The following is a 27,624-nucleotide window of genomic DNA, read 5'->3' as shown; positions in this document are numbered from 1 at the left end:
CCAGCATTGCGTCGCTGGTGGGCAGAAACCTTGTAACTCCATATTTCAACTTTTTCGTTTTTTCGGAAATGGAAACTTTGTCACACTAGTGTCACACAAAAGTAGCAAAATTAGCCAATCTACAAGATCACAACGACACGTTGTGAGCGTGTAGAGCTATTTTTTAAATGTTTTAAAGTGAAAGTGGTTAAGTGTCTCGGTGGGTTTTATAAATATTGTAAATATTGTTTTAACAAGAGATTGTGACTAAATAACTACTTGGATCCATTTGGAACACAGGTTCTATTTTCCATTTCATGAAAAGTCACAGTTTTGGACATACAAGACTTCGTCCTGACAGCGACGATTAGTTATAAGAATGAGGGAAATGGAAAAAAGAATAGTACGGACTACAAAAGCCTCATTGATAAATGCTTTTGATTCACTGTGATTACAGAAGGCCTTTGATTACCGAATCAATTACACTTATTGACTCTTGAGGGTCAAAACACACTGGACATGTATTGTGACTGAAATGCTCGCTTTTAGTGTGTTACTGACGGCTTCCTGTGGTTCTCAGCTGAAGAGGCAGATTGACGAGGAGGCCGTATTTGTCGGTTTCGTGGAGGGTGTAATTGACTTCCAGCCCACCTACAAATACGACACAGGCTCTGACCAGTGGGACACAAGGTAAACTCACAGGTCTATCAGGGTTCATACACACAGTGGAGAAATAGATGACCTAAATGGAAGATGGACTACAAAGAAATCACTAATCACGTAAATAAATCATTAAGCTAATGATAGCTATCATTAGCTTAATGATTTATAACCAATTAAGCCTTATATACTTAATTGTATGATAAATAGCCAATCTACAAGCTTACAGTTCGTCACATCAGAATGCATTGTCAGCTTGAAATTCTATTCTATTTTTTGGTATTTTCTTTTCATTTGACATGCCCAATAGGGATGCCATAGCCTGGTAAACCATCCCGGTCGTGTGAATTCACATTATCGTGTTCTGCAGAACAGCCTGGCCCCAAACGCTGGGTGGGCGTTTTGCAGACACCAAAAAAGTGGAAGAATTCACACAACCGGGATGGTTTACCAGGCTATGGGATGCCAGGTTGAAAGTGGTCAAATATATTCTGTAGGTTTAATTATATTTAATTGTTTTATTTTTAAATTACCGTAGTGTTTTATTTCATTGTTACTTGTGCGTTTAGTGAAAAATGTCGGGCGCCTGCCTGGTGCGATCGGATCCTGTGGCGAGGAAAGAACATCAGACAGATCCACTACCAGAGTCACATGACACTGAAAACCAGTGATCACAAGCCAGTCAGCTCCCTGCTTGAGATCGGGGTGAGATGAGAATACATTCTGTCATTGAGTTGGTGCCACCTCTCCTCCCTCACATTTCTATTCAGCATCCTAAAATGTTTATAAAATAGGCTCTAAAGAGCGTGCCATTAGTCTGCCTTACTCATATTAAACTAGGTATGTGACAATACATACATTTTTGGTTCGACTTTTGACTGTTAATAGTGCTCTAATCGTGTCTAAGAATCTTTTTCGTTTCTTTCTTATCACAATGCAGGAAATCCTGCTGTAGCAAATTTGCTTAAGGGGGTCATCTGTGTTGTGCTTTCCCGATTTAATTTCAGCTGCTTTTCCAAAAAATATACCCATTCATTCCCTCTTTTTTTTTTTAAATCACATGTCCGGGACAAGTGCCATGGCCTCAATTAAGGGTTCTTTCAAATGAAATATTTACAAGCACGAGTTCTGTCCTGTTTTCTTCTCTTTTCTTTCTGACACTGATGTACTTTGTTCCATGTGCTCTTGCAGATCAAGGTAGTGGACGAGGAGGCCCACAAGAAAACCTTTGAAGAGATTGTGCGCTCCATAGACAAGATGGAGAACGAGTGCATTCCGTCCGTAACCTTGTCCAAGCGAGAGGTGAGGGCTTGTATCCCTTAATGGCCAAATTATGATAAAGCAAACCATAATGCCCCCTAACACACAGCAGTCTCCAACTGACCCTGACGTATCATATATATCTTAAAAAATCCATCTCTCTTTGTCTCAGCATTGTATTGTAATGCACTATCCGACTGTTGAACGCTTAGACTTCATCATCACCCCCATCCTGAACTGTAATCAGGTTATTTGTTCTAATTTTGGTCAGATTACTGATTTATCTATCCATTCATTATTTTAAAGATGCCGTTCAGTTTCAGTGTGGGTGCTGGTGAATACAATAATGTTTTTGCAGTAGCCTACAGTATATCTAACATTGTAAGGATGTAAAGTGCCACCGAGTGAGTGAAGTGCCACTGGCTCTATCAGGGTAATGGATAGTCATCCTTCTCTGTATCTATTATGAGCATTTTGTCTTTATCACATTGCATTAACCTTAGGGTTTGAACTTTAACTTGAATTTCATCCCTTGCCTGTCGTCCCCCAGTTCCACTTTAAGGATGTGAAATACATGCAGCACCAGGCAGAGACGCTGAGCCTATACAACGACGGACAGGTCCCGTGTCAGTTTGAGTTTATCCAGAAGCTAGATGAGCCCACCTACTGTAAGCCCTGGCTCACTGCCAGCCCGCCTAAGGGCTTCATCGCTCAGGGTGAGTAGTAGCAGTCACTGTTAACGTCAAGCGGCCATGGTTATCAGTTTGATGAAGCAACGTGGCGAGGACCATGACATATGAAGCGTGATGATGTCCTGGCTGAAAGATTGCTTTGATTTTGACTTAAGCCATCAGTTGACACACACACTCACTCTCCCATCGCAACATTTAATGGTGGCAAGGCAATTTCAGGTATACCCAGTGCAAGAGCCCTCTAAATGATAGAGGGATACTAGGGCTCATGATAGGAGGAAAGGAGTGATAGTGTGTAAGACAGAGTGATTGTGTTGGAGGTGTCTCAGCGCTTCCTCTTTCCTTTTGTTATGGGTCTCGCTGAATCACTGTGTGTTTTAGCAAGTCCTTGCTGTTGGGCTGAAACCTTTTATTGCATGTCCGTATTACAACTTTTTATGTTTTTGTAAATTAAAACCTTACTTCGTTGTACAAGAGTGTCACACAAAAGTTGTAAAAATTGCTGTGATAGACAAGATCACAAGGTCACATTTGTTTGTATTTTGAAAGTGAAAGTGTATCTTTTGGTTTTGTACATCTTTAACCAATGAAAAGTATTAATAAGGGGTTGTGACTAAATAATAACTACAATGGAGCCACTGGAACACAGGTTATTTTTTTCTATTTCCTCAAAATAATCTGTTTTGACATACTGTTCAAGGTTTCTTCCAGACAGCAATGAAGTGTATGTTTTTAATCACTTTGACAATGCCTCGGCAAAGTAAATTGTAACCTCAAGTGTTTTTGCTGGCCCAAAAATAATTTTGTTGACCCACATGTGCAAATTATAACAACATTTGTTGGACCATTGTGCATCAGCACTTGATCTATCAAAGTCCAGCCATACCCCATTGATCTTACACTATCTATCTCTCTTTTCCTCTCTCTGTCTGTATGTCTATCTCTCTCTCAACACCCAGGCGGTCGCGTGGATATCGACCTGGAGGTGTTCGCCAACCGTTTTACGGCTCCCGACCTGAACTCAGGCCGGCAGGAGATTGAGGACATCTTAGTGCTCCACTTGGAGAGGGGGAAGGACTACTTCATCTCTGTGACCGGCAACTACCTGCCCAGTTGCTTCGGCAGCTCCATCCACACGCTGTGCCAGCTGAGGGAGCCCATCCAGGACATGCCTCGGGAGACCATCCGTGAACTGGTTAGTGCCCCCGCCAGGTGCAAAGAGCAGGAACACCTTCTTCAGCCTCTGGGTTCTCACTAGGGCTGCTGATTATTTTCTTAAAGATTATTCTATCTATTACTTTTTGGATTAATCCAATGAGTTTTTTTAATTAGCATTATTTTATACTTTGTCATGGTGTTGCACCAAAAAATGCTGATTTAGCTTGCATGCTGTAGATATACTATATTTTCTGTATTTTTGAAAATCTTTGAAAACATTTGGAAAGAAAAAAAAGATTACATTATTGAAATGGATTGTTTCATAATCAATTAAATTGATCAGTTGAGTAACTGTTGCACCCATAGTTCTGACAGTAGAGGAAGCCAGCAATGTACAATATCTCGTGATGAGGAAGTGCTTAATGCTGAGGAAGCAAAAGTGTCCGACTGGGTGTTTAAAAAATTAGTAATTCAAAGTTGTTGTTGTGTACAACCAGCAAGGCCAATTCAGCAAGGAATGCCACTTTGTGATAATGCTGTTATGTAAACTAGCTTAAGGGAAATCAACAACGCTAATGGTCAAATTGTTTATTATCTTTTCTTAAGCTTTTCTGCTATTTGTGCAGATTGAAGTCTGAATCAAACTGAAGGCTGCTTTTTCTTAATTTTCCCAGAGAAAAGGGTCCACGGAGTGCAATGTGTATAGGAACACGTTCCACAGCTTGTTGCCAAGCTATTGTAGCACCCTTTGGCCAGGAACTTGTTAGGGAAAGGGCAGCCCATAGGGCAATTAGCATTACAAAAATGCCTTCCGTACTTCCAAACGTGTTCCAAAATGCGGTCTCAAAGCAAGACTGTTCCACATTAGCTTCTTTCACCAAAACTGATCATTATTTGAGAGCTTCGTAAACGCTATAAAACTGGCGACTCCCACAAAATTAAAGAACTACACATCAGAGTGACAAACAATCACTGATGACCATTTCCATATCAGTGACTCCTTCCCTCCCCATCCACAAATCTGCCATTTTTTCATTTAGACGAGTGACTCTCTTTGTTGGGCCAGCATTTTCCTATATCCAGGTCCCTTACCACACCGCACACCCAATTAAAGTCTGCTCTGAAAATTAATGTTTATTTATTATTCTTTGTTGCTTATATAACTTAGAAAAAATCTAAATGAATGCCAAATGACAGATTTAATATTAAACTGGACTGTTAGAATATGATTATTAGCCTACTTCCCAGGGAGAAAAGAAATGCACACTGGTGTCTGAAAAGGAATCCATTGCATTTGTCAACAAACTATCGATATCGATTTTATGAAAGTTGGGATTGAATGAATCAAGATTGAAACTGGCCAGCCATATCAGATTACCAGCTACTTATTTACCATAATTATACCAATAGACGTACAACTTTGTCTTATATGGTCTATTGCATGTACAGATCCGTGGGTTCTGGGGCTTCCCGACCATAAATCGTTTGACTCTTAACTACTCACCATCACAGCCGAGAATGATCACACCAGCAACATTTTATTCATCAGTTTCTTCTATTAGCCTTTGATTGGCTTACTACTGGCTTAGACAAAAAGAAAAGTACCCGAGGGAGGACTTACTTGCCGACCCCTGTTCTATATGGTCTTTGACATATGAAAACGTTAATTTCCTCTCTAACATCAGCCGGCTTCAGCCATACTGAGATTGGGAATTGGGACATGATTGCAGTTTTTCTATTCAACATTCAAAGTTTTGTCTTATCTGTACTGGCCCTTAGAAACTTTATATAATGTTTGCTGTACATGTATACATCTTATCTTATCTGCGTGTTTACATTTGTTGCAAACCCGGTACATACAGGCCTATGCACTACACACACATTGTCCTCTGTTTGCTCCTGATTGAGATGTCCAGTATGGAATCTCTTTGACTGGACTGCAGTATGCTCATTATTTGTTCTGTTTATATCCTCAACAGAGTGAAACCCCAGTGGACGAGAGCACGATCACGTCAGTGGACGATAGCACAATCACTGAAAAGCCTCTAGACATTCCTAAAGAAATCTGGATGATGGTGGATCATTTATTCCGTAATGCCATCAAACAGGTCAGGAAATAACACTGTGAACCCTCTTTATATTGAATTGCATCAAAGAACGCAATACACATCTCCTTGTTTGTACTTGGCCAGATTTTGGTTTACAACAGTTTCATACCCTTACAGAATTCTGAGTGAATTGTGTAACTTTTGGACTCCTCCCAGCTGTGTGCGCCTTTCTTACAAGGACAGATATATTAAGCTCTCTGCTCTCCACAGCAACCCTGCAGAGTGAAAAGTTGGAATGTTTTAAGCTTTCTTCTAGTTTCTCGCAGCCATTAAGAAACTGGGGTGACTGCAGAAATGGTTTTGCTCGAGGGCTTGACTGACTTTGTGTAGCTTCTGGGTTCTTGCTAATGAAGTAACTTAATGTTAATTTAAAGAGCCCCGCAGAAAGTATAATATGTGTTGTATTTTAAATGCTCTAATTCCAATAAATCTTTTCTGAGGCTCAAAGCTGAAGGGCAATCAGGTCAGTCGAGGTCAGTCAACATATATAATAGTGCCGCATTAGCTGGTTAGATTTGTCTAATGTTCTCTGAGTAAACATGCTGAAAAAGTTTTATCATCATTTTCTTTCTTTGTAATTTACAGGAGGACCTCTTTCAGCAGCCTGGGCTCCGAAGTGAATTTCAGGAAATAAGGGATTGCCTTGATACAGGCATGCCAGATTCTCTCCGTATCCTTTAACACTTTCATTATAATAACCAACCACCTGGATGAGATAGTCCTATCTTATCCACATGTACCCTATTGTCCCTATTATTTCTGAGCATGTCATAATAGGTGAACATTGGGCGAAAATAGGTAAAGATATTGGGTTTCTCATTTTTATGCCTCATTAAGCTTTGAATATCTGTAGGTTACATTTTGGGGACATGAATGATTTATAAACGTAATCCTTTTTTATTGATTTTTTGGATCTCTTATTTGGATCTCTTTTAGCCCATCGGCCAATCTTCCAAGAGTCCAGTCCACATAAAAACATTACAGCATACAATAATGATATTAAACAGCAACCAAGTATTACAGCATAGACATCGATGAAGCTGATGCCAACTGACAGAGAGCCAGGGATAGAGTTCTGCAATGTGACGTTGAAGTTGCAGCACAGCCTCTCTAATAACTGTGCCCACTACCTGAAGTGGTTGGGCAGACACAGATCCAGATTCAAGGATATGCCCTTGACTATGCATTAACTACCAGCTGGCAGTAACCACTCAGTGGCAGAAGCCTTGCTTCTCCTCCTAGATGCCCTCCCGGAGCCTGTGGTGCCCTACTCTCTCTACCAGCAGTGCCTAGAGTGCTGCTCAAACGCCAGTCAGTGTAAGAAGGTCAGTCAGGAAGGAGCCCTTAACAAATCACACCATGCTTAATATCATTAATATTCATAGACTGTTGATGTTAATATAGCGGGTGGCTTTTCTTCTACTTTTCAGGTTATCTCCATGCTACCTCGATGCCATAAAAATGTGTTCAACTATCTAGCTGCCTTTCTCCGCGAGCTGTTGAAAAATGCTGCATTCAATCGACTCGACATCAACATTTTGGGTAAGAAATGGAGTGTAAATGTTTTGACTTTTTTCTGCCATTCGTTGCTACTGTTTTTTTTAGCTTAAGTCAACACATCAAGTAAGGAAAGAGCAAAATTAAATCAGTGACAAATCAAGTCAGTGACAAATTGGATGACATCCCATGAAATTTGGCATTTTAAATCCTTAGTTGATCATAATATCCATAGTTTCATGGCTTGATTTATGGTTCATTATTTTCACATAATATAATCCATATAATCAGGCAAACTGACATATTTCATGTCAGTTCAGTTGCTTATATCAGGGGTTTTCAACCAGTGGTCCGTGGACCATAATTACTGTAATCCTTAATCATATTCCATCATATTCAAACGAAATCACTGTATTTTATTAGATATTTTAGCTATTTTCTCCAGCTCCCTGCGGTGCATGCCATGAACCCCCCACCACTATTGTGTGGGGTGGGTCTATGATGGACCCACCACGCACAATAGTGGTGGTCCCCAGGTTGCTCTTAGTCAGGATGGTGGTCCCTGGGTCAAAATCAGTTGAAAACCCCTGGCTTATATGAATTAGCTTTATAATAATTCAATGAGCACCCCATCCAGCATAACCAGTAGCATGTTCTGGGGAATAAAGATGAAGACGATTGCCTTCTTATCAACATGTCTATCTTCTCCTTTTTGTTTTCTTTCTGCATAGCCACCATTTTTGCTGCCTTGCTCCTGAGGTCCCCTACAAAGCAGGACCTGGCGGAAAAGAGAAAAACACAGGAGTTCTTTCACCACTTCTTGATTCAGGATCTCTCCTAAATCGAAGCGTAGGCTCCCTCTTGTCCACCATGAAGAATAGTGAACACGTAAATAGAATTGCCATGTAAAGCTCAGTATTTGAAATACATTGTAATGATTTCCTCTATATTCCTAGATGGATCTTTGTATAGGCCAGTGGTGTAGTCAAGTCGCGATTTTTTTTTTTGTTGTAAAGTCAAGATGCATTGCTGCAGTCAGCCATGCTGACTCTGAGGCATGGACTGGGATGACAAATATAATACATGAATTGTAGCCATACATAAAGCTTAACTTATACTCCATCGTACGACGGTGTCCCAAGCAACACTGTAATATGACAGAGTATAAATCAGACTTAATGAAAAACGTAGCCGTAATTCAACCGAAATCCCATGGTTCTGATGTGAGATCAATAATCTAGTGTTGCAAAACAGACCCTGTATGTCTTGCGTGTATTTCTCCAAAATGATGAAACGATGATGGGAAAGACGTCATTTCATGTCATCGAACGGTCCATCATATGAAACGTTGTGTTTTGAGGCCATTGTTTCAACATTTTGCAAAGAAATACACAGAAGACATAGGCTATTTGTTTCCATACTATATTATGGATCTCCTCACATAGGAACAATGGGATTTAGGTTGAAAATCGGCAAAGTTTCATTTAACTTTTCATCGGTTTGACACCTCTCCTGTACACCTTTCCTTTACCATGTGTTTACGTTCTCGCCTGTTCAGTTTCCGTCTTTCTACTGATGGCACTCACTGTTGTACAGAAAAGTCTAGAGGGCATATAATGCCTGTATTTCAGTTAGACTACACCACTGATAAGATTGTATGATTGATCGTCTTATTTGATTTAAATAATTATGTTTTACAGCGATGTTTGTGAGCTGTACAGCTTTTATTGTATATCACAGAGCAGCTGTGGAGAGCTGGTTATTTTTAATGTATATATTAACGTTTATTTAAAAAAGAGAGATAATTTGTATTTTGATGTTTCAAGTCGCCCAGCAGCTGATTGTTCTTTTTATATATATAAAAAGTGCTGAAAACAGAAGCAGTGTCTCATTTTTGTTTGATGCATGTTTTTCAAACCATCTAAAACCGGATGTACAGTGGATGTATGTGATCATGTAACTGAATTAATATGCACTTATAACACTTGTTCTAGTAAACTACTCTGCATGATGCAATAACATGAATAAGTAAAAACACTGCATGACAGCTGTGGTATTACCACACAGTAAAATATTGCTTTAATGCTGAGTGTAAATGGTACCAAAGTTAACCATTTGTATTTGTACACTGACTACACTCTCAGAGTTATGATATAGCATAATATTCAAGAGCCAGTCCCACTTATAGCCAACGGGGATATTATGTTTATGAGCTTCAGGCAGTACTACTCGTCAAGCAGTAACCGTATAGGTGTCCTACCCAACACCAGGGTATATAAATGTATCAATGGAAGAGTACTAGGGAGACCACTGCAAATGTGCTAGTTTTATTGTATTAATGGACTCCGGTTATCCATATGGGGTTTAAGTGGTTAAATTAACACTTGTGATTTTACTTTGCACAAAATAAACAAATAAAGTGGTATTTTTCAGTTTTCTCCACGCATGCGTCACACCCAGGATAATCTCGCGTTAGCAGGGGGTCTGGCTAACGCGAGATCAATATCATGCAGCGTTGCCATGTCTGCTTATTATAAGGGTCTTTGGGTTTTTTTCTGTAAAGTTGCCTGTAAAAATTGGTGGTTTCGTTTTTTTGTGCTTGTTTCTAAAGTGTAGTTGCTTATTTAGGCTTGCTTCCAAATGTTTCAATTTTTATTTAAACCAGTGGTTCAGATATTTTCATGAATATATTTTGTGAAACTGTTCCCATGGGAGCATTTGTGTCGTTAGTATGTTTAAAAAAAAATCCACATTTTATTGCAGGTGTTTTTGAAAACAGCAGATCTACGAGCTCGTAGATTGGCTATTTTCAAATAGCCGTTAAAGTGCTCGTGTGGCCTAAAAGTCGCTTCTTTTGGGCTTCTTTTCCTAGACCTGGTTGCTTATTCCTCTCACAACATTTGGCAACAGTGATATCATGGTGTCCAAAGGGAGGGGATGGGAAGCAGAAAGTGCTAAGCAACCAAAACCATAAAGATAAGGAATAATAATTCATCTACACAAGGTAAATATCACAATGTCATCCTCTTTCAGGTCACTGGCTCGGCTTTAGCGACGTCCCGCGCCTGGTTAAATGGCCAAATGAAACTTTATTCCGCTCCTTAATGCGAGGAAGATGAAGCGAATTCATCCGTCGACAGTAGAGCAGCTAATGGCATCATAGGCTAGCAGGTTAGCACAGCTATGTATATGTATGTGTGTGTGTGTGTGTGTGTGTGTGTGTGTGTGTGTGTGTGTGTGTGTGTGTGTGTGTGTGTGTGTATGTTATGGAGACGCTAGCAGTGGTGGAAAGTAACTAAGTACATTTACTCAAATACTGTACTTAAGTACAATGTTGAGGTATTTTTTATTTTACTGGAGTATTTCCAATTCTCAGTACTTTTACTTCTGCGCCACTGCATCTCGGAGGCAAATAGTGTACTTTTTATTCCACTTAAATTATTTGAAAACTTTAGTTACTAGTTACTTTGTAGATTTTGATTATTGTTAGAAAACATACATTAACCACTTCAGCCCCTATACAAGTTCGTCTATTTGAAAATAGCAGATCATTGTGAGCTTGTAGATCTGCTATTTTCATCCATTTGAAAACTTGGTAAAATGGGCCATATCTGTATAGTAAGTACTTTTACTTTTGTATTTTAAGTATATTTTGATACCAATACTTTTGCACTTGTACTCAAGTAAATTATGAATTCCGGACTTTTACTTGTAACCAAGTATTTCTACATTACAGTATTGATTCCTTTACTTAAGTAAAAAAAAAAAAAGTGAGTACTTTTTTCCACCACTGATGCTAGTGTTGTCAAACGGCTGCTAGCTGCTATGCTAACGTTAGTGTGACCGGCCACAGTGTGTGAATAATACAGCATGTATAGTTTAATGACATTGATATATGGCAGTGGTTCTCAAACTTTCATGTCAAGGACGCCCAAATTGACACTTATTAGCCCGCGGACCCCCCATTTCAAAAGATATACCAGGGACCCCCATAAGAGAATATTTTTTACGGCTCTAGCAGTGATTCTCAACCATTTTAATTTCAAGGACCCCCAGTTTGACATGCATTAGGGCTAGACCCCCATTTAATGGCATTTCTATCACTTGGACCGCAATTTATATTGTAATATCTATGTCAATTTAACTCTGAGAGTGTACAAATGGAACGGGTCCATTTGGTTCCATTTGTACACTCTCAGAGTTACAGACCCATAAGGGTCCATTTGGTGCCTAATGACCCCACTTTGAGAACCAATGATATATGGAATACATCACAATAATATATATATGCTGTAACGTTGGTCGTTTGGGCGACAAAACAAACAGAGACATGGTTCTTGGTTCCCTCTCTGATGTTTGCCTCAGCACTTTAACCTGGAGGTGTTGCTAACATTATTAGCACATACTATTTCAATATGTAACGTCAGTGCGTTTAAAAAAATAAATACATATGTATTTATATAATTAATATCTGCTGTAGAATTGTGTGTTTGGTGAACAATATCCTTGTGTGTTTTTCCCAAAGCAAACATTATCAGTAGATGATAAATAATGCAATGTAATGTTGACATGAGTGAGCAGCTTTCATTGCATTTCGTTATGTTGACATTTGCGAGCAAGTCAAGTGTCACTTGCCCAAAAAATAAAAAAGCAAATTATTATTATAATATTGTTATGTAAAATTTGATAAAAAGTGAAAAAACGTCATTTTTGTGTGTGTACCACCAGCAAAACTAACGATTGACTGTTGTTTCCATTGCTAGCAGCAACCAACAACAGTCCCTTGACTGCATGGCTGTCAATGAAAGGAGAAAGTTCTAGAGATCATGGTGTTAGTTTAACCTCAGTGTGGAACCCTTAAGCCTCATTTATACTTATAGTTGCATGCTGGTGTCGTGCTCAGTAAATAGCAGATCTACAACCTCGTAGATCTGCTATTTACTGCATGCCACACCAGCATGCAACTAAGTATAAACCAGGCTTTAAGGGTCAATTTGTACTCTTGACTCTCAGGGTTACAAATAGGTCAGGGTCCATTTGGTTCCCCTTCTACATTCTAAAATGAATGGTGTGGGACATCTGTCAGCAAACGGCAAGCTTACTCATCAGTCATCACCAGCTTTATACTCTTAAATAAGGGTTTAAGCAGGCTTTTCACTACACATAACGTTGGTGAGTAGAAAATAATAGAATATCCATCTTTATTGAAGTCCACCAGGGTACAAATGTGTCTTTGGCAGACCAAAAACAACAGCATAAAAAGCAGCGCAAGCATTCAGCAAAACACCTTCCCCCTCCTCTCTTCTGTAAAAGTATCAAAAATACATTTTGCTCAGTCAGATCAGACCCACTTGCTGCCATTTTCCAAGTTCAGACCCACTTAGGCATCTAGTACCATAATTGATGTTTGAATGTGAAGCTGAAAAAGCCTTTCGTGATGATGATCAAATGCTGCCTGCAGATTCGGTCAGTGCTGGGGAAGCTTTCAAAGGGGTCTGCTTGTAGAACAAATAAAAGCAAACGTGTTGGCAAAGTCTTTGAAAACTTGTTTGATCTAATATGTGCATTCATTCAGTAGGCCTAATAGGTAATAATCAGGCAATAATAATGTGCTGTATCTGCATCTCCACCCAGAATCACAATTACTATATAACAGGTGTGAGGTAAACCCTACTGGAAACGTGTATTGTAATGATAGCGGTATCGATTGATTTGACCATGCAAGTGATGTCTTATTGGATATCGCCCAAAATGTAAGCGTAGTGCATCACCCAGTTTGATGAATTGTTGTATCTTGTTATCTGAGACTTTCATAGAGTACAGAAGTCCTGACGTCACTCGTTCATCCCCCGGTTCGTAGAGTCATTTCTCTATGGAGAATAACATTGGGTCATCTTAGAATCGTCTCATATAAGAATTGTGGTCCATAAATAAACAAACTGTCTCGGCGATATTGTCAGGGAGGTGGTTCTATATCGTTTATTATAGTCAGTCACTTATATTCGATACAGTCTGTTTCGGGAGAAAATGTAACTAATTCGGCGGAAGTAACAATAGCGTTTTAACGTCAGTTGATGCTTCATATCCATAAGAGTCAAACCGCCAGGGTCATTTGTTTATTTTTGGAACACAGTTCTTATTTAACGCGATATTAAATACGTCTATGGGGATTCAGAACGAGGGCGGAAAACCGCAAACCAGGTAGGATGTGTAAATAAATTGCGTCGGACTTCGGTGCTCTATAAAGCAGGTTTTTGTATTTTAAGAGTTACATTTGACTCAGCCTTTCAGTATTATCACTATAACAGCCAGTGGATCTTTCTGCTCATGCGCTCACATAACAATGTTATTCAGTTCTCCATAATGGGCCGTCTTGCTGTGCCAAAATCTTACTGTATGATTTTTAAGAGAATATAATCAGATGATCAACTTTTTGTTGTTCCCTGTTACTGTCTTATGACTACATCGTGTGCACCTCCTCTGTTAAAGGTAGAGATCGTGTGAGTGTGCCAGCCTCTGCACCCAAGAGGAGGCCGGGACCATGAGCGAGAAGGGCCCTCGTACGGAGGCGTCCATGTACTTTGAGGTGGAGGTGGAAGGGCTGGGGCCCGACGACGAGGAGGAGGATAAGATCCACTTTGACAACGACGATGACCTGATCGCAGAGCCCTCGTCGTCGTCCGGCCGCGTGTACGACCGCACCACGGTGCTCATCGAACAGGACCCCATCCGGCTGGACGAGGAGGGCGAGGAGGATGTCCACTGCGGAGGGGATGAAGACGGGATCACCTTCCTGACCGAGGGGGAGGGCGATGGAGATGACGACGACGGCTTCATGGCCGATCCGGACGGCATGTCACAGGGTTATGTGCACCACACCATCTCTGCGGACCAGATCCAGTTCATAATCAACCCAGGCTCCACCCCTATGCCACGCAACATAGAGGGGGCCACACTCACCCTCAGCACTCAGTGCCCAGAGACCAAGATGAGAGAGGTGAGGCCTGAATGAACATTTCTTTAAAAAAAAAAAAGATTACATTTTTGGGCTTTTATGCCTTTATTGATAGGACAGTAGACTGACAGGAAATGGGGAGAAAGATGGGGAGTGACACGCAGCAAAGGTCGTCGGGATCGGGATTCGAACCCACGGCACGCTGTCAGGCTGGCATTGCAGCCTAGGTGCCCGGACTGCCACGCCGGCGGCCCGGGCCATGAACTTAATTTCTATAGTATGTATGTTTGGCTGTATTGTGATACAGGGTTACAAAATGATTCCTCCTAATAATATGTTGATATTGTTTTCTGGAGATCTTGTCAATTCTTGGTGATTCTGTGTATTTCTAACTACGACTACCACTAACTTCAATCTTGTGGCCCTCAGCCACTAGCCTGACATGGCTGCTTGTTAACTTCTGGGCTTAGCGAGCTATAGATAACTAACTAAATAAATAATCTAACTAACTACTACTAGCCAATGGAGCATTTTGTGGTGTCATACCTGTCATATCATTGTGGGCTATCTTGTTCTCCAAATAGACATAGTTCCATTTACTGAATAACACATCTTGCTTGTTTATTATTAAAGAATAGATCTTATGGGTAAAAGATAAACAGAGAGCACAGGTGCAGAGCAAACCTGGATGTGAACTGAAATGATTGAATTAAATGCTTTCATTTGCATAATCCCGCTGCTATTGTTCTCTATGAAATTCAGCCTCACTTCCCCTGAAGTTAGTGCATTGAGCACAACCAGTGAGTTCATGGCCAAAGAATGCAAATTATAATTGTGTGTCTCATGCTAAACTAAATACTAATTGATGGGTTTAATCAATGGCTAGTTCTTGGCCAGACAGCTCTCTATCTTCTCAAATCCCTCCCAACATACTGATCAAAGAGTTGCATTGTATTCAGTAGTAGCCAGCTTCAGAGGGTGCTACTATTCAGATCTGTGTACTAACTACTGCTAGTAACAGACTACCTCAGATCACCTCAGCCATAAGGGCTTCCGAATCCGAAACTATCTGGCTCATTACGTCCAGGCTGAGCCAAACATTGCACCCTCGGTGCAGCTCAGACTACAGTTCCTGGTTGTTGTCCATGTTGTCCATGTTGCCCTGTTGTCACCATGTTGTCAGCCAGTGGCACTGAGGCCCACTGTGTTGATGTTGTTGTAAAGCCTGAGTTGTACTGCGCGAGTGTCGCACACCGAAAATAGCCGATTTGCAAGTTCACAATGCATCGTGCTGCGATGGCATTGTTGATCTGCTCTTTTCGGTGTCACGCAACTAAGTATGAATGAGGCTTTAGTGCTCTGTTGGATTCCATGCAGTCCTCCTCGCTATATCATGCACCTCCATTATCTCACTATTGAAGGGGATTGTTTGTTGTGACCAACTTTGAATAAAAAGAAGAAAGAAAACTAGGACATACTCAAAGCCAAAGGTGTAATATTACTGAGTAATTGTTGAGACACATCCACAGCTGTTCCCTCAATGCGTTCCCTCTATGTCCCCCACATGCAGACTTTGTTTTATTCCGTTCTCTCTGCTGTCCATCTAGGCTAAGTCTTTGATATTTTATATGTTGCATATTCTCAGGCAGGCTACCGATCTGAGCTGTCTAAATAGAAAAAAAATCTTCTTCCCAAATTAACATTCTGACTGTTAATCTTTTCTGTTGGTCACTTTCCAGACCACAGTAAGAGCAGCAGTATAGTAGTACTGTAAGTACTGCTGCTCTTACTGTGGTCCTTTATTATTCACACATTCATATATAAGAGCTGTACTTAACCTTGGGGGCATTGCTGTTCATTTCGCTCTGGCTGTGTGAACCTGAATAATAAGACATGCTGTACATTTTTCCATCATAGATGTTAGCAGTGAAAGGAATGTCTGTCGAAGCAACCTTTATTTATACCTTTATTCTATAGGCATTTATTTATACTCCGAACGGATACGTCTGTACATACATACATATATGTTCAGGACCGCAAGGGGCATTGTTCACATACTTCGATCCGTATTTAATGTCTAAATGCAGGTTCAATTATGTCATGATCAGCAAGAGGACAGGATAAGGCAACATTTTCTACCGACCTACACAATCCCCAATGCAACGTGATGGTGATTCTCTGCTGACTGTGGAGGAAGTGATGTGAATCTATCTTCATCTCCCTTCTACCTTCTTTGCTGTTCTGTTTGCTGTGTCCGTCTTGCAGGGGATCATTGTTTCTTGCGGGATTGCACCTTATTGATGCGTATATTTAGCATCCGTACACTTTCAGACAACATGCAGAAAGACAAATTAAATGAACGCAGCATAAACTATGGACAGAGCCTAAAGTTTAATATAAATGGGCCTGTAGGGGGTGATCACAGCTAGACACGTAGCTACAAGGCAAGCACAGCTGCTTAAAAAACGCCTTGGAAAAGCATGTCAGGCAAAACAGCATAGTGTGCATAGTGCTGCTTGTGTATCTGGGTGATGTGATCAAATATCAATTAACGGACACAACAGCTGGAGTTGGTCAAGTTGCTGAGTGCTTGGTTAGATATACTGGGTGTTGTGGGTCAAATTTAATTAAACCAGTCTGTACTATTAAATAACACTGTTATTAATAGGGAATTCCAAAATTTGACATGGGCCTCATTTCCCTATCTTTTCCAACCCTAACGGTAGCTGTTAATCTAATCATATGCTTCAGTTTATAGTGCTGACAATCTCTGTTGTTCGTACTTGGTAGCTTGAAATGCATTCTGGTGGGGCAAGTATGGATGGGTAAATGGACGAATTTCATGAATGTATATAGCCCAAAATAAGTAAAGGGGACCAATTAGCCCATTCAATCCGGGAAAGCATGTGTCATTTTATATTTATTTATTTATATATATATATGTGTGTGTGTGTGTGTGTGTGTGTGTGTGTGTGTGTGTGTGTGTATATATATATATATATATATGTATGTCAAGACATCACAAGACACCTTGTTTTGCTTTGGTTACTGTCAAGTACGTAATTTGTCAGTAACCTCTGAATTAGCTTTTTCAGAGGTTGGGTGGATGTTTCTTTGTGGAGGAGAGGGCTCTATCCGGAGCTTCCACCTCCCTGGCTTTGTGCTCTGACAATGCAAGCATGCGTTTTTCTGAGAAGAGAAGAGGCTGCTTTTATTCCTGTGGCCTCAGGGCCTTTGTATGTGAACATAGGAGGAGACTGCCTCACTGCAGTCGAGCTGGGCACTATGAAACCAAATCAGCTGGAGGCCTTGCACAGGCGAGGGGGGGGGTAAAGTCACTGCTGTCACCGCTCCATGTGCTGACAGGTGGTGAGTCACCGAGTTTGTTCCTCCACGAAAGGTCACGCTGACTCAGTGGCTTGCCCCCTTATTAATTAGCTAAATCCGACTGTACGAGATGAGGGTTTCTCCCTCATCTCCCGGGATTTGTGAAGTTCTGATAAAGCTTGGCCGGATATTGGCAAAGACGGACAGTATATGGCTAACCCACAATGATGCCCTTTTGGACATACATGTAACAAACCTGAAACTGAATGTCTCGTCCTCAAATAGCAGTATTGCATGATGCTAGCTGCAGTCTTTTTGTTTGTTAGAACATAAAACACCATTGTTAGTTACTCACTTCATACCTCTTCCTCCTCTTCTCTTATGTGTTCCTTTCTCTCAGGTGAAGCGTTACCAGTGCATGTTTGAGGGGTGCACGCGGACTTACAGCACGGCTGGCAATCTGCGGACGCACCAGAAGACTCACCGGGGCGAGTACACGTTCGTGTGCAATCAGCAGGGCTGCGGCAAGGCCTTCCTCACCTCTTACAGCCTCAAGATCCACGTGCGCGTCCACACCAAGGAGAAGCCCTTCGAGTGTGATGTGCAGGGCTGCGAGAAGGCCTTCAACACGCTCTACAGGTTAGGTTTTGTTTCCTTGTGCTCTAGCACATTGAGATTCATGAAACACATTTCTTTTAGATCTGCACTGATGCAGCAAACGATTGTTGTCACATGTGGTGTGTACTGTAAGAGAATGACTGAGCCATTTGTGAGACATTTCCAAATCTAGAGAGAACCTCAACCGCAATGAGTGGTCCCTGTGTGTCATTTAAAGTGCTTCTGGCGTGCTTTCAAATGTTCCCTTTTTTGTCTGTCCAACAATGTAGATTCTGTCTTTTTTTATAAGATGTGAGCTAGATAAGGATGTGTTGTTTTAAGATCCGCCAGCATGCAGCTATTATAAGGCAATGTTTGAGCTGGTTGCAGCTTGTCATGAATCATGTGCTTGTTGTATTATTTTTCTTCATCTGAATTCTCATGGAAGCTGTCTGTGTTTAGCACAGAATGACAAAACTAATATGTATTTTATTATAAATAACCATTCAATTGCTACCTTAATGTAACCAGCCAGTGGCCAACTTGTTCTTAGTTTGTCGTATTGAGTCGTTTTATGTCTGCCATCGCAAGCAGAGGTGATATAAGGTGAACTGTAGCATTGCCCCTGGGGAGGCAGTATTGGTTCAGTTGCTACGACATCCTGCCTGAGGCTTGATAAAGTGGTGCCTTTGTCATTGACTCCCTTTCAGGGTGATTTCTAATGCCAGCCAACCAATGCTACACTGCTTTCCTCTCCTGTCCAAGAGCACCACGGAGACATTGCCGATGCCTGTGTCATTTTGGCACCAAAGTCGTGGTTTTGAGTAGTCGTGGTTTTCAAGTACGCAACTTTTGAGTTGCGTACTTGCCAAATGTGTCAAAAAACGTATGTGTAAAGGTTATTGTGAAAAATATACCAGTGAAAGATTATATCAAAAATAACTTGTTTAATTGAAAAAACTAACAGTCTTCTTAGATGGTTTTCTCTCTGTCCTGTTCTCTCTGTTCCCCTCTGTGGTTTAATAAAGCACACTTGCTTCTCCCCACAGACTGAAAGCACACCAGAGGCTTCACACGGGCAAGACGTTCAACTGTGAATCAGAGGGATGCACCAAGTACTTTACCACCCTCAGCGACCTGAGGAAGCACATTCGCACTCACACTGGAGAGAAGCCATTCCGGTGAGCAATGCCAAGCTCATGCTGAGTTTTTAATATCTCACAAGGGAGAGGAGCGCATCTGTTGTAGAGTTTCATTACTTTATTACTCTATTCTGTTCTAGTTAGGACAAAATTATTGCTAGGCTATGGTGATACAATTTAACCTCTGTTATGTGATGCAGCATTCAGTAGGTTTGTTCTATATACTGATGTAATTGTCCCGTTAATTGAAAGTTGCAATCTGGATTTTGTTTTGTGTGTGAATAAAAGTTTATTTTGACCAATTTGTATGGTAGAGTATGTTAAAGTAAGTGATATGTTTTGGTTTAAACAAAAAGTTGTTTGTTCAATTCAATTCATTTTTATTATGGTGCCAAATCCCACTAGCACTACCCCTCCACTAGCACCACACGTTGTTTGCCTGTATGCCATAAATGAGCTTTCATCACATGATAAACTATGTGATATCAGATCGGTGCATAGACTTGCGTACTCACCAATACTCAATCCAGCATTTTAGGCTGTATCGGAATCCAATAGTGGTATCATAACAACTCTAGAAATGTCTCTCTGCTTGCATTGAGGATTACATGTCTCTGATGCGATTGGTGTTTTACACCCCCAGGTGTGACCATGATGGCTGTGGCAAAGCTTTTGCTGCTAGCCATCACCTAAAAACGCATGTAAGGACACACACAGGTATGTTAATGGTTAATTTCTCTTCTTTAAACTTAATGGCACAAAATTGATTGATAACTTCCTATATAGCCATTTTGTTTTCACATTAAATACGTAACACTCGATTTTTAGCCCGAGATGTTGAGATTGTTCAGAAGTGTACATTGACTGAGGTTTTGTGCCTCAGGTTCAAGGTGATCCTTAACCCTTCACCCGCCCTCTCCGTCTGATTGTCTCTCTCACACTCTTTCTCTCTCTCTCACTCACCCCCCCCCCATGTGGCTCTGTTCTCCCCATAGGTGAGAAGCCGTTCCACTGCCCAAGTGAAGCATGTGAGAAGGCATTTAGTAGCCAGTACAGTCTGAAGAGTCACGTCCGAGGCCATGACAAGGGCCTTACTGTCCACCTCACCACTCCGCTGTCTGAAGTGAGTCACAGCACTCCCACAACCCACCAGAAGATTTGTCCCCCTGATTGCTAACTTCACAGACCCTGTTTTGCATACAGTAACAGCTCTACTGAACCTGGGGTTTAGAGGCCTCTACAGACTAGGGCTGCAATAGTTAATCAAACTATTCAATTAAATTGAATATAGAAATTGATCGATTTTAAGAAAATTGATCTTGGAAAAAGAGGTGTATTTGTATTGTTTTGCTGTTGAAAGTTGCAACAGTGCATATGGTGTGTGATAAGGAATAGCATATCATATAAACAATTATTTAGTTAACATAATATGTTCATGGGCTTCTAGAGAAACAAAGGGACAGCCCATTATTATAAAAAAGAAGAGTCTGCACACTGGTGAAGTTGCTAAAACTTCACCAGTGTACAGACTCTATTCTTTTTCATGATACTTTGTTTGTATTTCACCTGGGCCACGGATGTGCGTGCACTACCATTTTCATACAGCCCATTATTAAACATGGGGGATTTATGTTGTGTGTTCCTGATTTGATTAGTTATCAGCCGGTAATTGTTCTTGGTGCCATTAATTTAGGTTTGGAAATTGTATGGCTCTGTTTTCCATCTCAATCAGACTTTGTGATCGAATTCTTGTCTCTCAAGACGTGGCTGGACTAATTTTGGCCCGTTAATTTTTTATTACAGGATGCAAATCACTCACTGTGCCTCAGTGACTTGAGCCTCATCTCCACTGACTCTGAGCTCCGAGAGAACATCCATAATGTAAGTCTAACTGTTGCCTTACCGCTGTCAAATTAACATTTGAGCAGGATTTCTGATTAGATCAAACTTGATACAGGACGTTTTTTTTTGTTGAAGCTTGACAGCTAACCACTTAACCACATGAATCCTAGCGTCCCTATTCTGGGGCAAACATTCTGCAAAAATAGCAGATCTTCAAGCTCACAACGCAACGCATTGTGAGCCCTATTCATCATTTCAGAAACATCCAAATCTAAAATCTAATGTAATCTAAAACTCATTGTGAGCTTGTAGATCTGACATTTTTAATGTTCGCCTATGACATGCCCAAAATTGTGATGTCTGGGTGAAAGTGGCTAAAGCCTACTTTGTCCTTTGTTGTGCACTGGTGTTGCATGCCAGAAATAGCCACCACGACACATAGTGAGCTTGTAGATCTGCTATTTTCGGGCAAAGGGATTTTGTGAAGAGGGAAAAGAGGGACGGACCAAATAAGGTCCACCAAAGCGTTTTTTCCCCCAGCTGAATGCGCTCATCCAAACAGCCAAATTTGAAAATATTCCAACCCTCTGCGACATGAATGTGCAGCACAGAATAGATGCTCAGTGCCTCGTAACGCTGCTGGCATTTCCATTACAGCGTAAATACGTGGCGCTCCCATTGAAAACAATTCAAAACATACGCTGTGCTCAGGAAAAAAAACACCTTGGTGGACACAACCCATAACCACTTGAACACTAGCATCTCTGTTCTTGTAAGGCATTGAGCTTGTAGATCGGCTATTTTATTCTCTAATGATCAAACTTCTAAGGTTTTATTGTGTTGCTAATAATAATTGTATTCCAGTCTCAGAATTTGGACCTGAATAATGTGACTCCTGTGAAGATCTTTGAGCTGATGTTCCAGAGTCCAGAAAACAGTGTCAGTCAAGATGATGCTCATCCCAATGGCAAGTGCTTTTCAAACCCTTTCATCTCGAGTTGAAATTGAATATGATCTTTCCCTACTGACAGCAGCTTGTTCTCCTCCTTCAGAGAGCCTCGTTGAACACTTCAGCCTGGAGACCACTGCTCAGCCAGGAGTGACCAATGCCTCACCGCTCATCTCCTTCTCCTTCAATCTCAATCCTTCAACCTCCTCGTCCTGTTGTTCTTCCCACGCCGCCCCAGTCTTGGAAGCTCCATCCCAACACAGCCAGACCTCTTCAGCTTCTCAGACCTCCACCTCTACTGCCGTCATCAGCAAAGCAGTTGCCTCCACCCAGCCTCCAGCCGCCTTTGTACCCATAACAGCCCAAGCCAGCTCTCAGACAACGCCAGATATGCCTGCCCAGCCATCAGTCCAGGCCCCAACCCAGGCTACACCCCAGCAGCATTACGTGGCATTGCCACCGCCCACGTTCCTGCAGCCAGGCACCACCACTCAGACTGCTCCTCTCACGTCCCCTGTCGTCTCTGCTCCTGCTCCTGAGGTGCCGGTGCTGAAGAACGTGGCGCCGGGCACTGCTGCTGTTACTGCTGTTGTAGCCACATCTACGGATACTCTGCCTGCTGTGGCTCACCCCGTGCCTTTGGCCACCACCAACCCTGCCCCTGTCCCCGCCCCTGTCTCCGCCCCTGCCCCTGCCCCTGCCCCCGCCCCCAGTCTGACTCCCACTCCCACCACCATCACCATTGCACCCACACAGAACCTGCTGCATGACCAGGCTGGGCGCCTGGTCATGTCCGACCAGAGCCTGCAATGGATCCTCAGCAGTGCCGCTAACAGCCAGCAGAACCCAGACCAGGTGGTGAGTAGTGCTAAGAGATTTGGTGTAGAGGGAAAAAAGGAGTGGGCCAAGGATAGACTCCTGGGGAACCCCGGTCAACAAAGCATATTGGGTTTAAGTGGTTAAGTATGGGTTGCTAGAAATGCAGGGAATTATCAATAGACTTTATTTGTCCTAATCTTAGTTGAGTTCACACCAAGAACGATAACTATAAATATATTGTTTTACAATGTGTTCTTACTCAATTGGATGGCAGAGTCCACACCACAAGTGTATTGACAACGATAGTGGCACTGGTGAACGATATCGTTTGGTTCACTTTGAGAGCGATTTGATGAACAATAGAAACACTGATCAAAATCCACCAGAAGGACATCTGGGATGCAATCGGTCTCACCCTCGGAATCAGTTATCGTGCTTGGTGTGAACAGCCCATACATTTAAGGGTTTATGAGGTTTGGTTTCTGTGACTGTGGTGACCCAGGTTATTAAATGTTTGTTCACAGCAGCGTCAAGGAGCTCCAAAAGTAGAGAAGGTTTTCTTCACCACGGCCATACCAGTGGGAGGAAATTCAGGTAAGATGAATGTATTCCTCGTTGTGGTGTGGCCTCCAGCCAAAAGGTTGTTAAATTGTAAATTCATCCTGACTGACAGGGTAGTACTTAGCTTTACTTGGATTGGTTTCAGTGGCCCAGATTTATACCCAGGGGTTGGAGTCGTTGAGTTTCTGTTAGTAACACATCACTATGAAATGATAAAAGAAAAACGGGTCTGACAGTTGATATTTCTTCATTTCTTATTTGCGTTTGTAGTTTTATAATTTATATGAATACTGTTTAAAGACATATTTCAAAGTATTTGGACTGTGTGGCTCTGAGTCTGCTTTATTTCAATGTAATTATGGTGAGTAATACGAGTTGGAATATATTGCTATTATCCAAACCCTGTTTCAGTCGCATGGATATTCAGAAGTCATAATGAAGCAGTGTCAATTAATTTTATTTGAACTGAATAACTTGCTTCATGTTATGCTTTTTTTAACTAACACATTTTCATCTTCGTCTTTTGGAATGATGACAAACTGCATTCCCAGGCAGCTCAGTGCAGCAGATTGGTCTCAGTTTGCCGGTCATCATCATAAAACAGGAGGAGTCCTGCCAGTGTCACTGTGCCTGTAGGGACTCCGCTAAGGACAAGAGCTCAAATAGCTCTGCCTCCACGGCTCCAGTTGTAGTGCAACAACAGCAGCAACAACAACCTCCAGACCCCCCTCCTCCACCGCTGCCGACCCCCGAAACCCCACAGCTCCCCGCGGCCCCCTCGTCGCCCTCGAGCTGCCTAACCCAGTCTTCCTCCAAAGTGGGTGAGGTGGTAGGACTGGGAACGACCCCCTCTTCCTCAACCTCTTCTTCCACGTCAACTCAGACTATGCCGGTGGTGATCGGAGGTGCCGCTGCCAACCCTCCCCCTCCATGTGATGGATTATCCAACATGGACGTGTCTGACTTCCTCTCCCTGCAAAGCCCCGAGACGGCCGCCAACATCGAGGCTCTGCTGCTCGTCGCCGACAACTTCAGCATGGTCACCGACGGCACTGGCAACCCTTGACGGGAGACGCCTTTTCAGGGCCGTTGGGCTTCCCACTCTTCATCTGCTTGTCTTGTCTGTTGCGCCCACGCTCCGCTAGGGTTGGGAACCGGAACCGGAACCGGTTCCTTTGAGGAACCGGTTCCAACATTGAGGAACCGAAACCGCTCCATCACATTTACATTAACGGTCCCCCGCTAACAATTCCCAAATTTTCAGCTGCTCTTTAAAAGTAAATTCTTTCTTCATTAGCGCCTATTTGGCTGTGGGCAAGTGACTGAAGCTGTGAGGTCACCTGCAGTGAGTGAGCGGATCGGCAGAGTGTGAAATGCACTCAGATCTCAGAGCGAGTGTTGAACAGAGAAAATAAATCAAAAGTGTTGTTGCACTTCAGTTAAGCGGGGCTAAGACAAGCGCATGACATGTTTGTAGATCGGTTACTTTTTGCTAGAGACACAGTTGTCCTAAAACGATGTATAAATCAGGCTGATTAAACATCTCTTTATGCACCATGCCATGACTATACGAGCAGCACAGGACACAGGAAGCAGCTGCAGTCCTCCAGCAGCCTAGTAGTAAGATCATCTTCTGTGTGAACTACTACATACAATAGCTTGAAATGTTGTTTCTCTATGCCCCCAGGGCTCAACATTTCGGTATGGTTACAACAGTGGTTTATTGCATTCCTAATTAATAACTGTTAGACCACTACTGTTAACCACGTTTTTCTTTCTTCATAGGACAGCCATTAGGATAAGCTGAAAATGTGAGCCATAAATTAACATCAATCGAAATCATCAAACTGGAATTAGGAAGGAAATAAACAGCAGTTGTAGCCTGAGGATTTTACTGTGTACTGTTAGGTTACTTGCAGGTGTGCTTGGGAATAACGTTAATACATGTATCGTTTATTAATGTAACATAACATTAATCTCACGTTATATTTTTCTATATATAGAAAGTAGTTCACAAAAACTCCAACAACCATGCCCATTTTCTTACAATGGACATGTTAACTTGAGGGATTAACTCAAACAGCATAAAAGTCATTAGACTAGAGATTTTGTTGGAAACATGCTGTAATGTCCATTTATTTCAATACCTGTGTCTCTTTTACACAGATGTTTGTTCATATTTCAAAATGAATAGGTAGAGCAGTATTCCAAAAGCTTTTCGAGCAACGAGAATGTTACAACAATTCGTTACAATCCTATAGGTTCCCAACCCTACGCTCCGCCACAGGCCTCTCTAATCCACTCAAACTCTTGAGTGGTTCTCTCTCTGTGAATGCCCTCTGCAGTGTTCCTGTGTTTACTTGGTGCACTGGTCACCCTCTATCTGCAGTGCATTCTGTTCCGTCTGACATTGTGTAGAAAATATGAGGGCTCTTATCTGAATCCATTCGCTCCTTGATTCCAAGTTGTTTTGTTTTTAGCTCCCATTAGCATATTGCCTATGAGGATTAGCTTAACTTAATACTAACTGAAACAGGAGAAATGGCAACTGGTCATGCATTCCTGCGACACTCAAAGCAAGGCAACAAGCTATACACAATACCACTGGTGTATTCTGAATTGACTTTGGCATTGATGTAAGCGCTGAAATTTTGAGGAAGATTCCATTTTGACCTGGCTTGAAGCTCACATACACATGAGCAAGGAAACAAAAGTAAAACTTGAGTCTGTCTATCCTTGTACTGTACTAAGGGTCCTATCAAATGCTTAAAGCTGGTATGCAACTGACCAGAATGCACTGTATGCAAAATTAATTTGTATGGTTATATCAAGTACAGTTCCCAGCAGGAATTAGCTGGGTCTGTCTGTCCATTCCCTTGAATGTCCTCCATACAATGCCAATATATGAAGTAATTTCCTCAGTATTTTGTTTTTCTAGGAAGACTTGTGTACTCCAGAAAATGTGATTTCTTTAGTGTTTGTGCTATTTCATTTCTTTGCGTGTATGTTCATATAAGCAGAAAGGAACCTGTGAGCAAATCTGCTTGCCTTTTTAAATTAAGGTAGTACATCAATAAGTTGCCTATAACTTAAACTAATATTTAATTTGTACATGTTAATTTATTCAAATTCTTTATCCTTTCATTATGCTGTATTCAATGTTTTTCCTAAAAATCGCAGGAACAAAATCGTTAGTTATTAATTTATTCAAATTACTTTTCTTAGCTTGTTTTGTTCTTAGTTGTGCTTTCTGTGTCATGTTACTGATTTCTTTTCCTCCTAGAAGCCTGATAGGTATTGTTGCTAAAAGCAAGTTTCATATGAAGAAACAAAGCACCTAGAGTTCACAATATAGCAGGTAGCCCTCTGGGGTCCAAAATTGACTCATTACACAGCAAAGTCCTGAGTGTTAATTAATTGAAAGTGTAAAAATGGAGTGGTAAAAAATAATCTACACTCAGGATCTTGCTGTATAGGCAATTGCTGTCAATACACCATGTTTTTTCTTAGAATGATAAACCCACTCAGGGATGCATTAAGTCATAACTGATTTTCTTTCCCTTGATTTTGTTACTCATTCAACATGCACATTCTCACCAGTCTGACGCCCCCCTTAGCAGTAGCCCTACTTTTTGCTGCACTCTTCCCTGCTTATTGCACAATAACTTGTTTAGTAAGGAACCTGGCGACTCGTCAGTTGAGCTGTGGCACCACTACATACTTTGTGTACGACTGCTATAAAGGCGCGTTTAAACTGGGGGGTGGGGGGTACGGTGTCCCGATGACAGTGTAAATATAGTACATTTGGTAGTGTTGAGCATCTTTTAAAAACATGTAGATTGTTTTAGAATTTGTATTTTTGTATAGAATTTTGAATTATGTCTGAGGTGGCGGCTGATGTAAGAATACCCTCTTTCCCTTGCATTATTCCCCCTAAGCAGGCAGTCATGTTTTATGCAGAAAAGAGATGTTTTTGCCATGGTTAGTTGAAAAGCTTTGCAAGCCTATGGGATTCTGTACAGTCAGTACTGTATATTAATTGTACACAACACATAGCCTCCTATTGAAAGAATAATAT

At 41.5% G+C, this 27,624-nt stretch overlaps 2 protein-coding genes across 6 annotated transcripts in view; both read left to right on the top strand.

Annotated features, from left to right (window-relative positions):
• Positions 1–9,234, top strand: part of inpp5b (inositol polyphosphate-5-phosphatase B) — a 31,408-nt gene extending 22,174 nt beyond the window's left edge. For all 4 annotated transcript variants that reach the window (XM_084053804.1, XM_084053805.1, XM_084053806.1 and 1 more), the window contains 10 exons: positions 560–669; positions 1,209–1,344; positions 1,831–1,941; positions 2,450–2,615; positions 3,551–3,786; positions 5,729–5,857; positions 6,443–6,527; positions 7,055–7,182; positions 7,288–7,399; positions 8,086–9,234. In XM_084053804.1, coding sequence (XP_083909930.1) covers positions 560–669; positions 1,209–1,344; positions 1,831–1,941; positions 2,450–2,615; positions 3,551–3,786; positions 5,729–5,857; positions 6,443–6,527; positions 7,055–7,182; positions 7,288–7,399; positions 8,086–8,195 — 1,323 coding nt within the window. In that variant the 3' untranslated portion in view covers positions 8,196–9,234. The remainder of the gene's footprint in view (positions 1–559; positions 670–1,208; positions 1,345–1,830; positions 1,942–2,449; positions 2,616–3,550; positions 3,787–5,728; positions 5,858–6,442; positions 6,528–7,054; positions 7,183–7,287; positions 7,400–8,085) is intronic.
• Positions 9,235–10,261: 1,027 nt separating this feature from the next.
• On the top strand, positions 10,262–25,766 carry mtf1 (metal-regulatory transcription factor 1). Of its 2 annotated transcripts, none has more exons than XM_084052842.1 (11): positions 10,262–10,358; positions 13,844–14,351; positions 18,037–18,275; positions 19,283–19,414; positions 20,019–20,092; positions 20,371–20,498; positions 21,179–21,256; positions 22,082–22,184; positions 22,270–23,024; positions 23,510–23,579; positions 24,098–25,766. In XM_084052842.1, exons 2-11 carry the CDS (start codon positions 13,896–13,898, stop codon positions 24,610–24,612), a joined length of 2,550 nt encoding a protein of 849 aa, XP_083908968.1. In that variant the 5' UTR covers positions 10,262–10,358; positions 13,844–13,895; the 3' UTR covers positions 24,613–25,766. The 2 variants fall into 2 exon arrangements, with proteins under 2 accessions (XP_083908968.1, XP_083908967.1); XM_084052841.1 differs by having other exon boundaries at positions 22,082–22,188; positions 22,274–23,024.
• The last annotated feature ends 1,858 nt before the right edge of the window (positions 25,767–27,624 follow it).

The sequence above is a fragment of the Gymnoscopelus microlampas genome (assembly GCF_963454915.1).
Source record: "Gymnoscopelus microlampas genome assembly, chromosome: 3".
Lineage (NCBI taxonomy): Eukaryota > Metazoa > Chordata > Actinopteri > Myctophiformes > Myctophidae > Gymnoscopelus > Gymnoscopelus microlampas.
The sequence above is the reverse complement of the archived record's forward strand: the minus strand, read 5'-3'. Positions and strand labels throughout refer to the sequence as shown.

What these genes read in the sequence shown, in the direction of transcription:
- mtf1 (XM_084052842.1), top strand. Translation starts at nt 13,896, where the DNA reads ATGAGCGAGAAGGGCCCTCGTACGGAGGCGTCCATGTACTTTGAGGTG. An exon ending in CAGAGACCAAGATGAGAGAG is followed by an intron (nt 14,352 to 18,036) that starts GTGAGGCCTGAA and finishes CCTTTCTCTCAG; the next exon opens with GTGAAGCGTTACCAGTGCAT. An exon ending in AGCAGAACCCAGACCAGGTG is followed by an intron (nt 23,025 to 23,509) that starts GTGAGTAGTGCT and finishes GTTTGTTCACAG; the next exon opens with CAGCGTCAAGGAGCTCCAAA.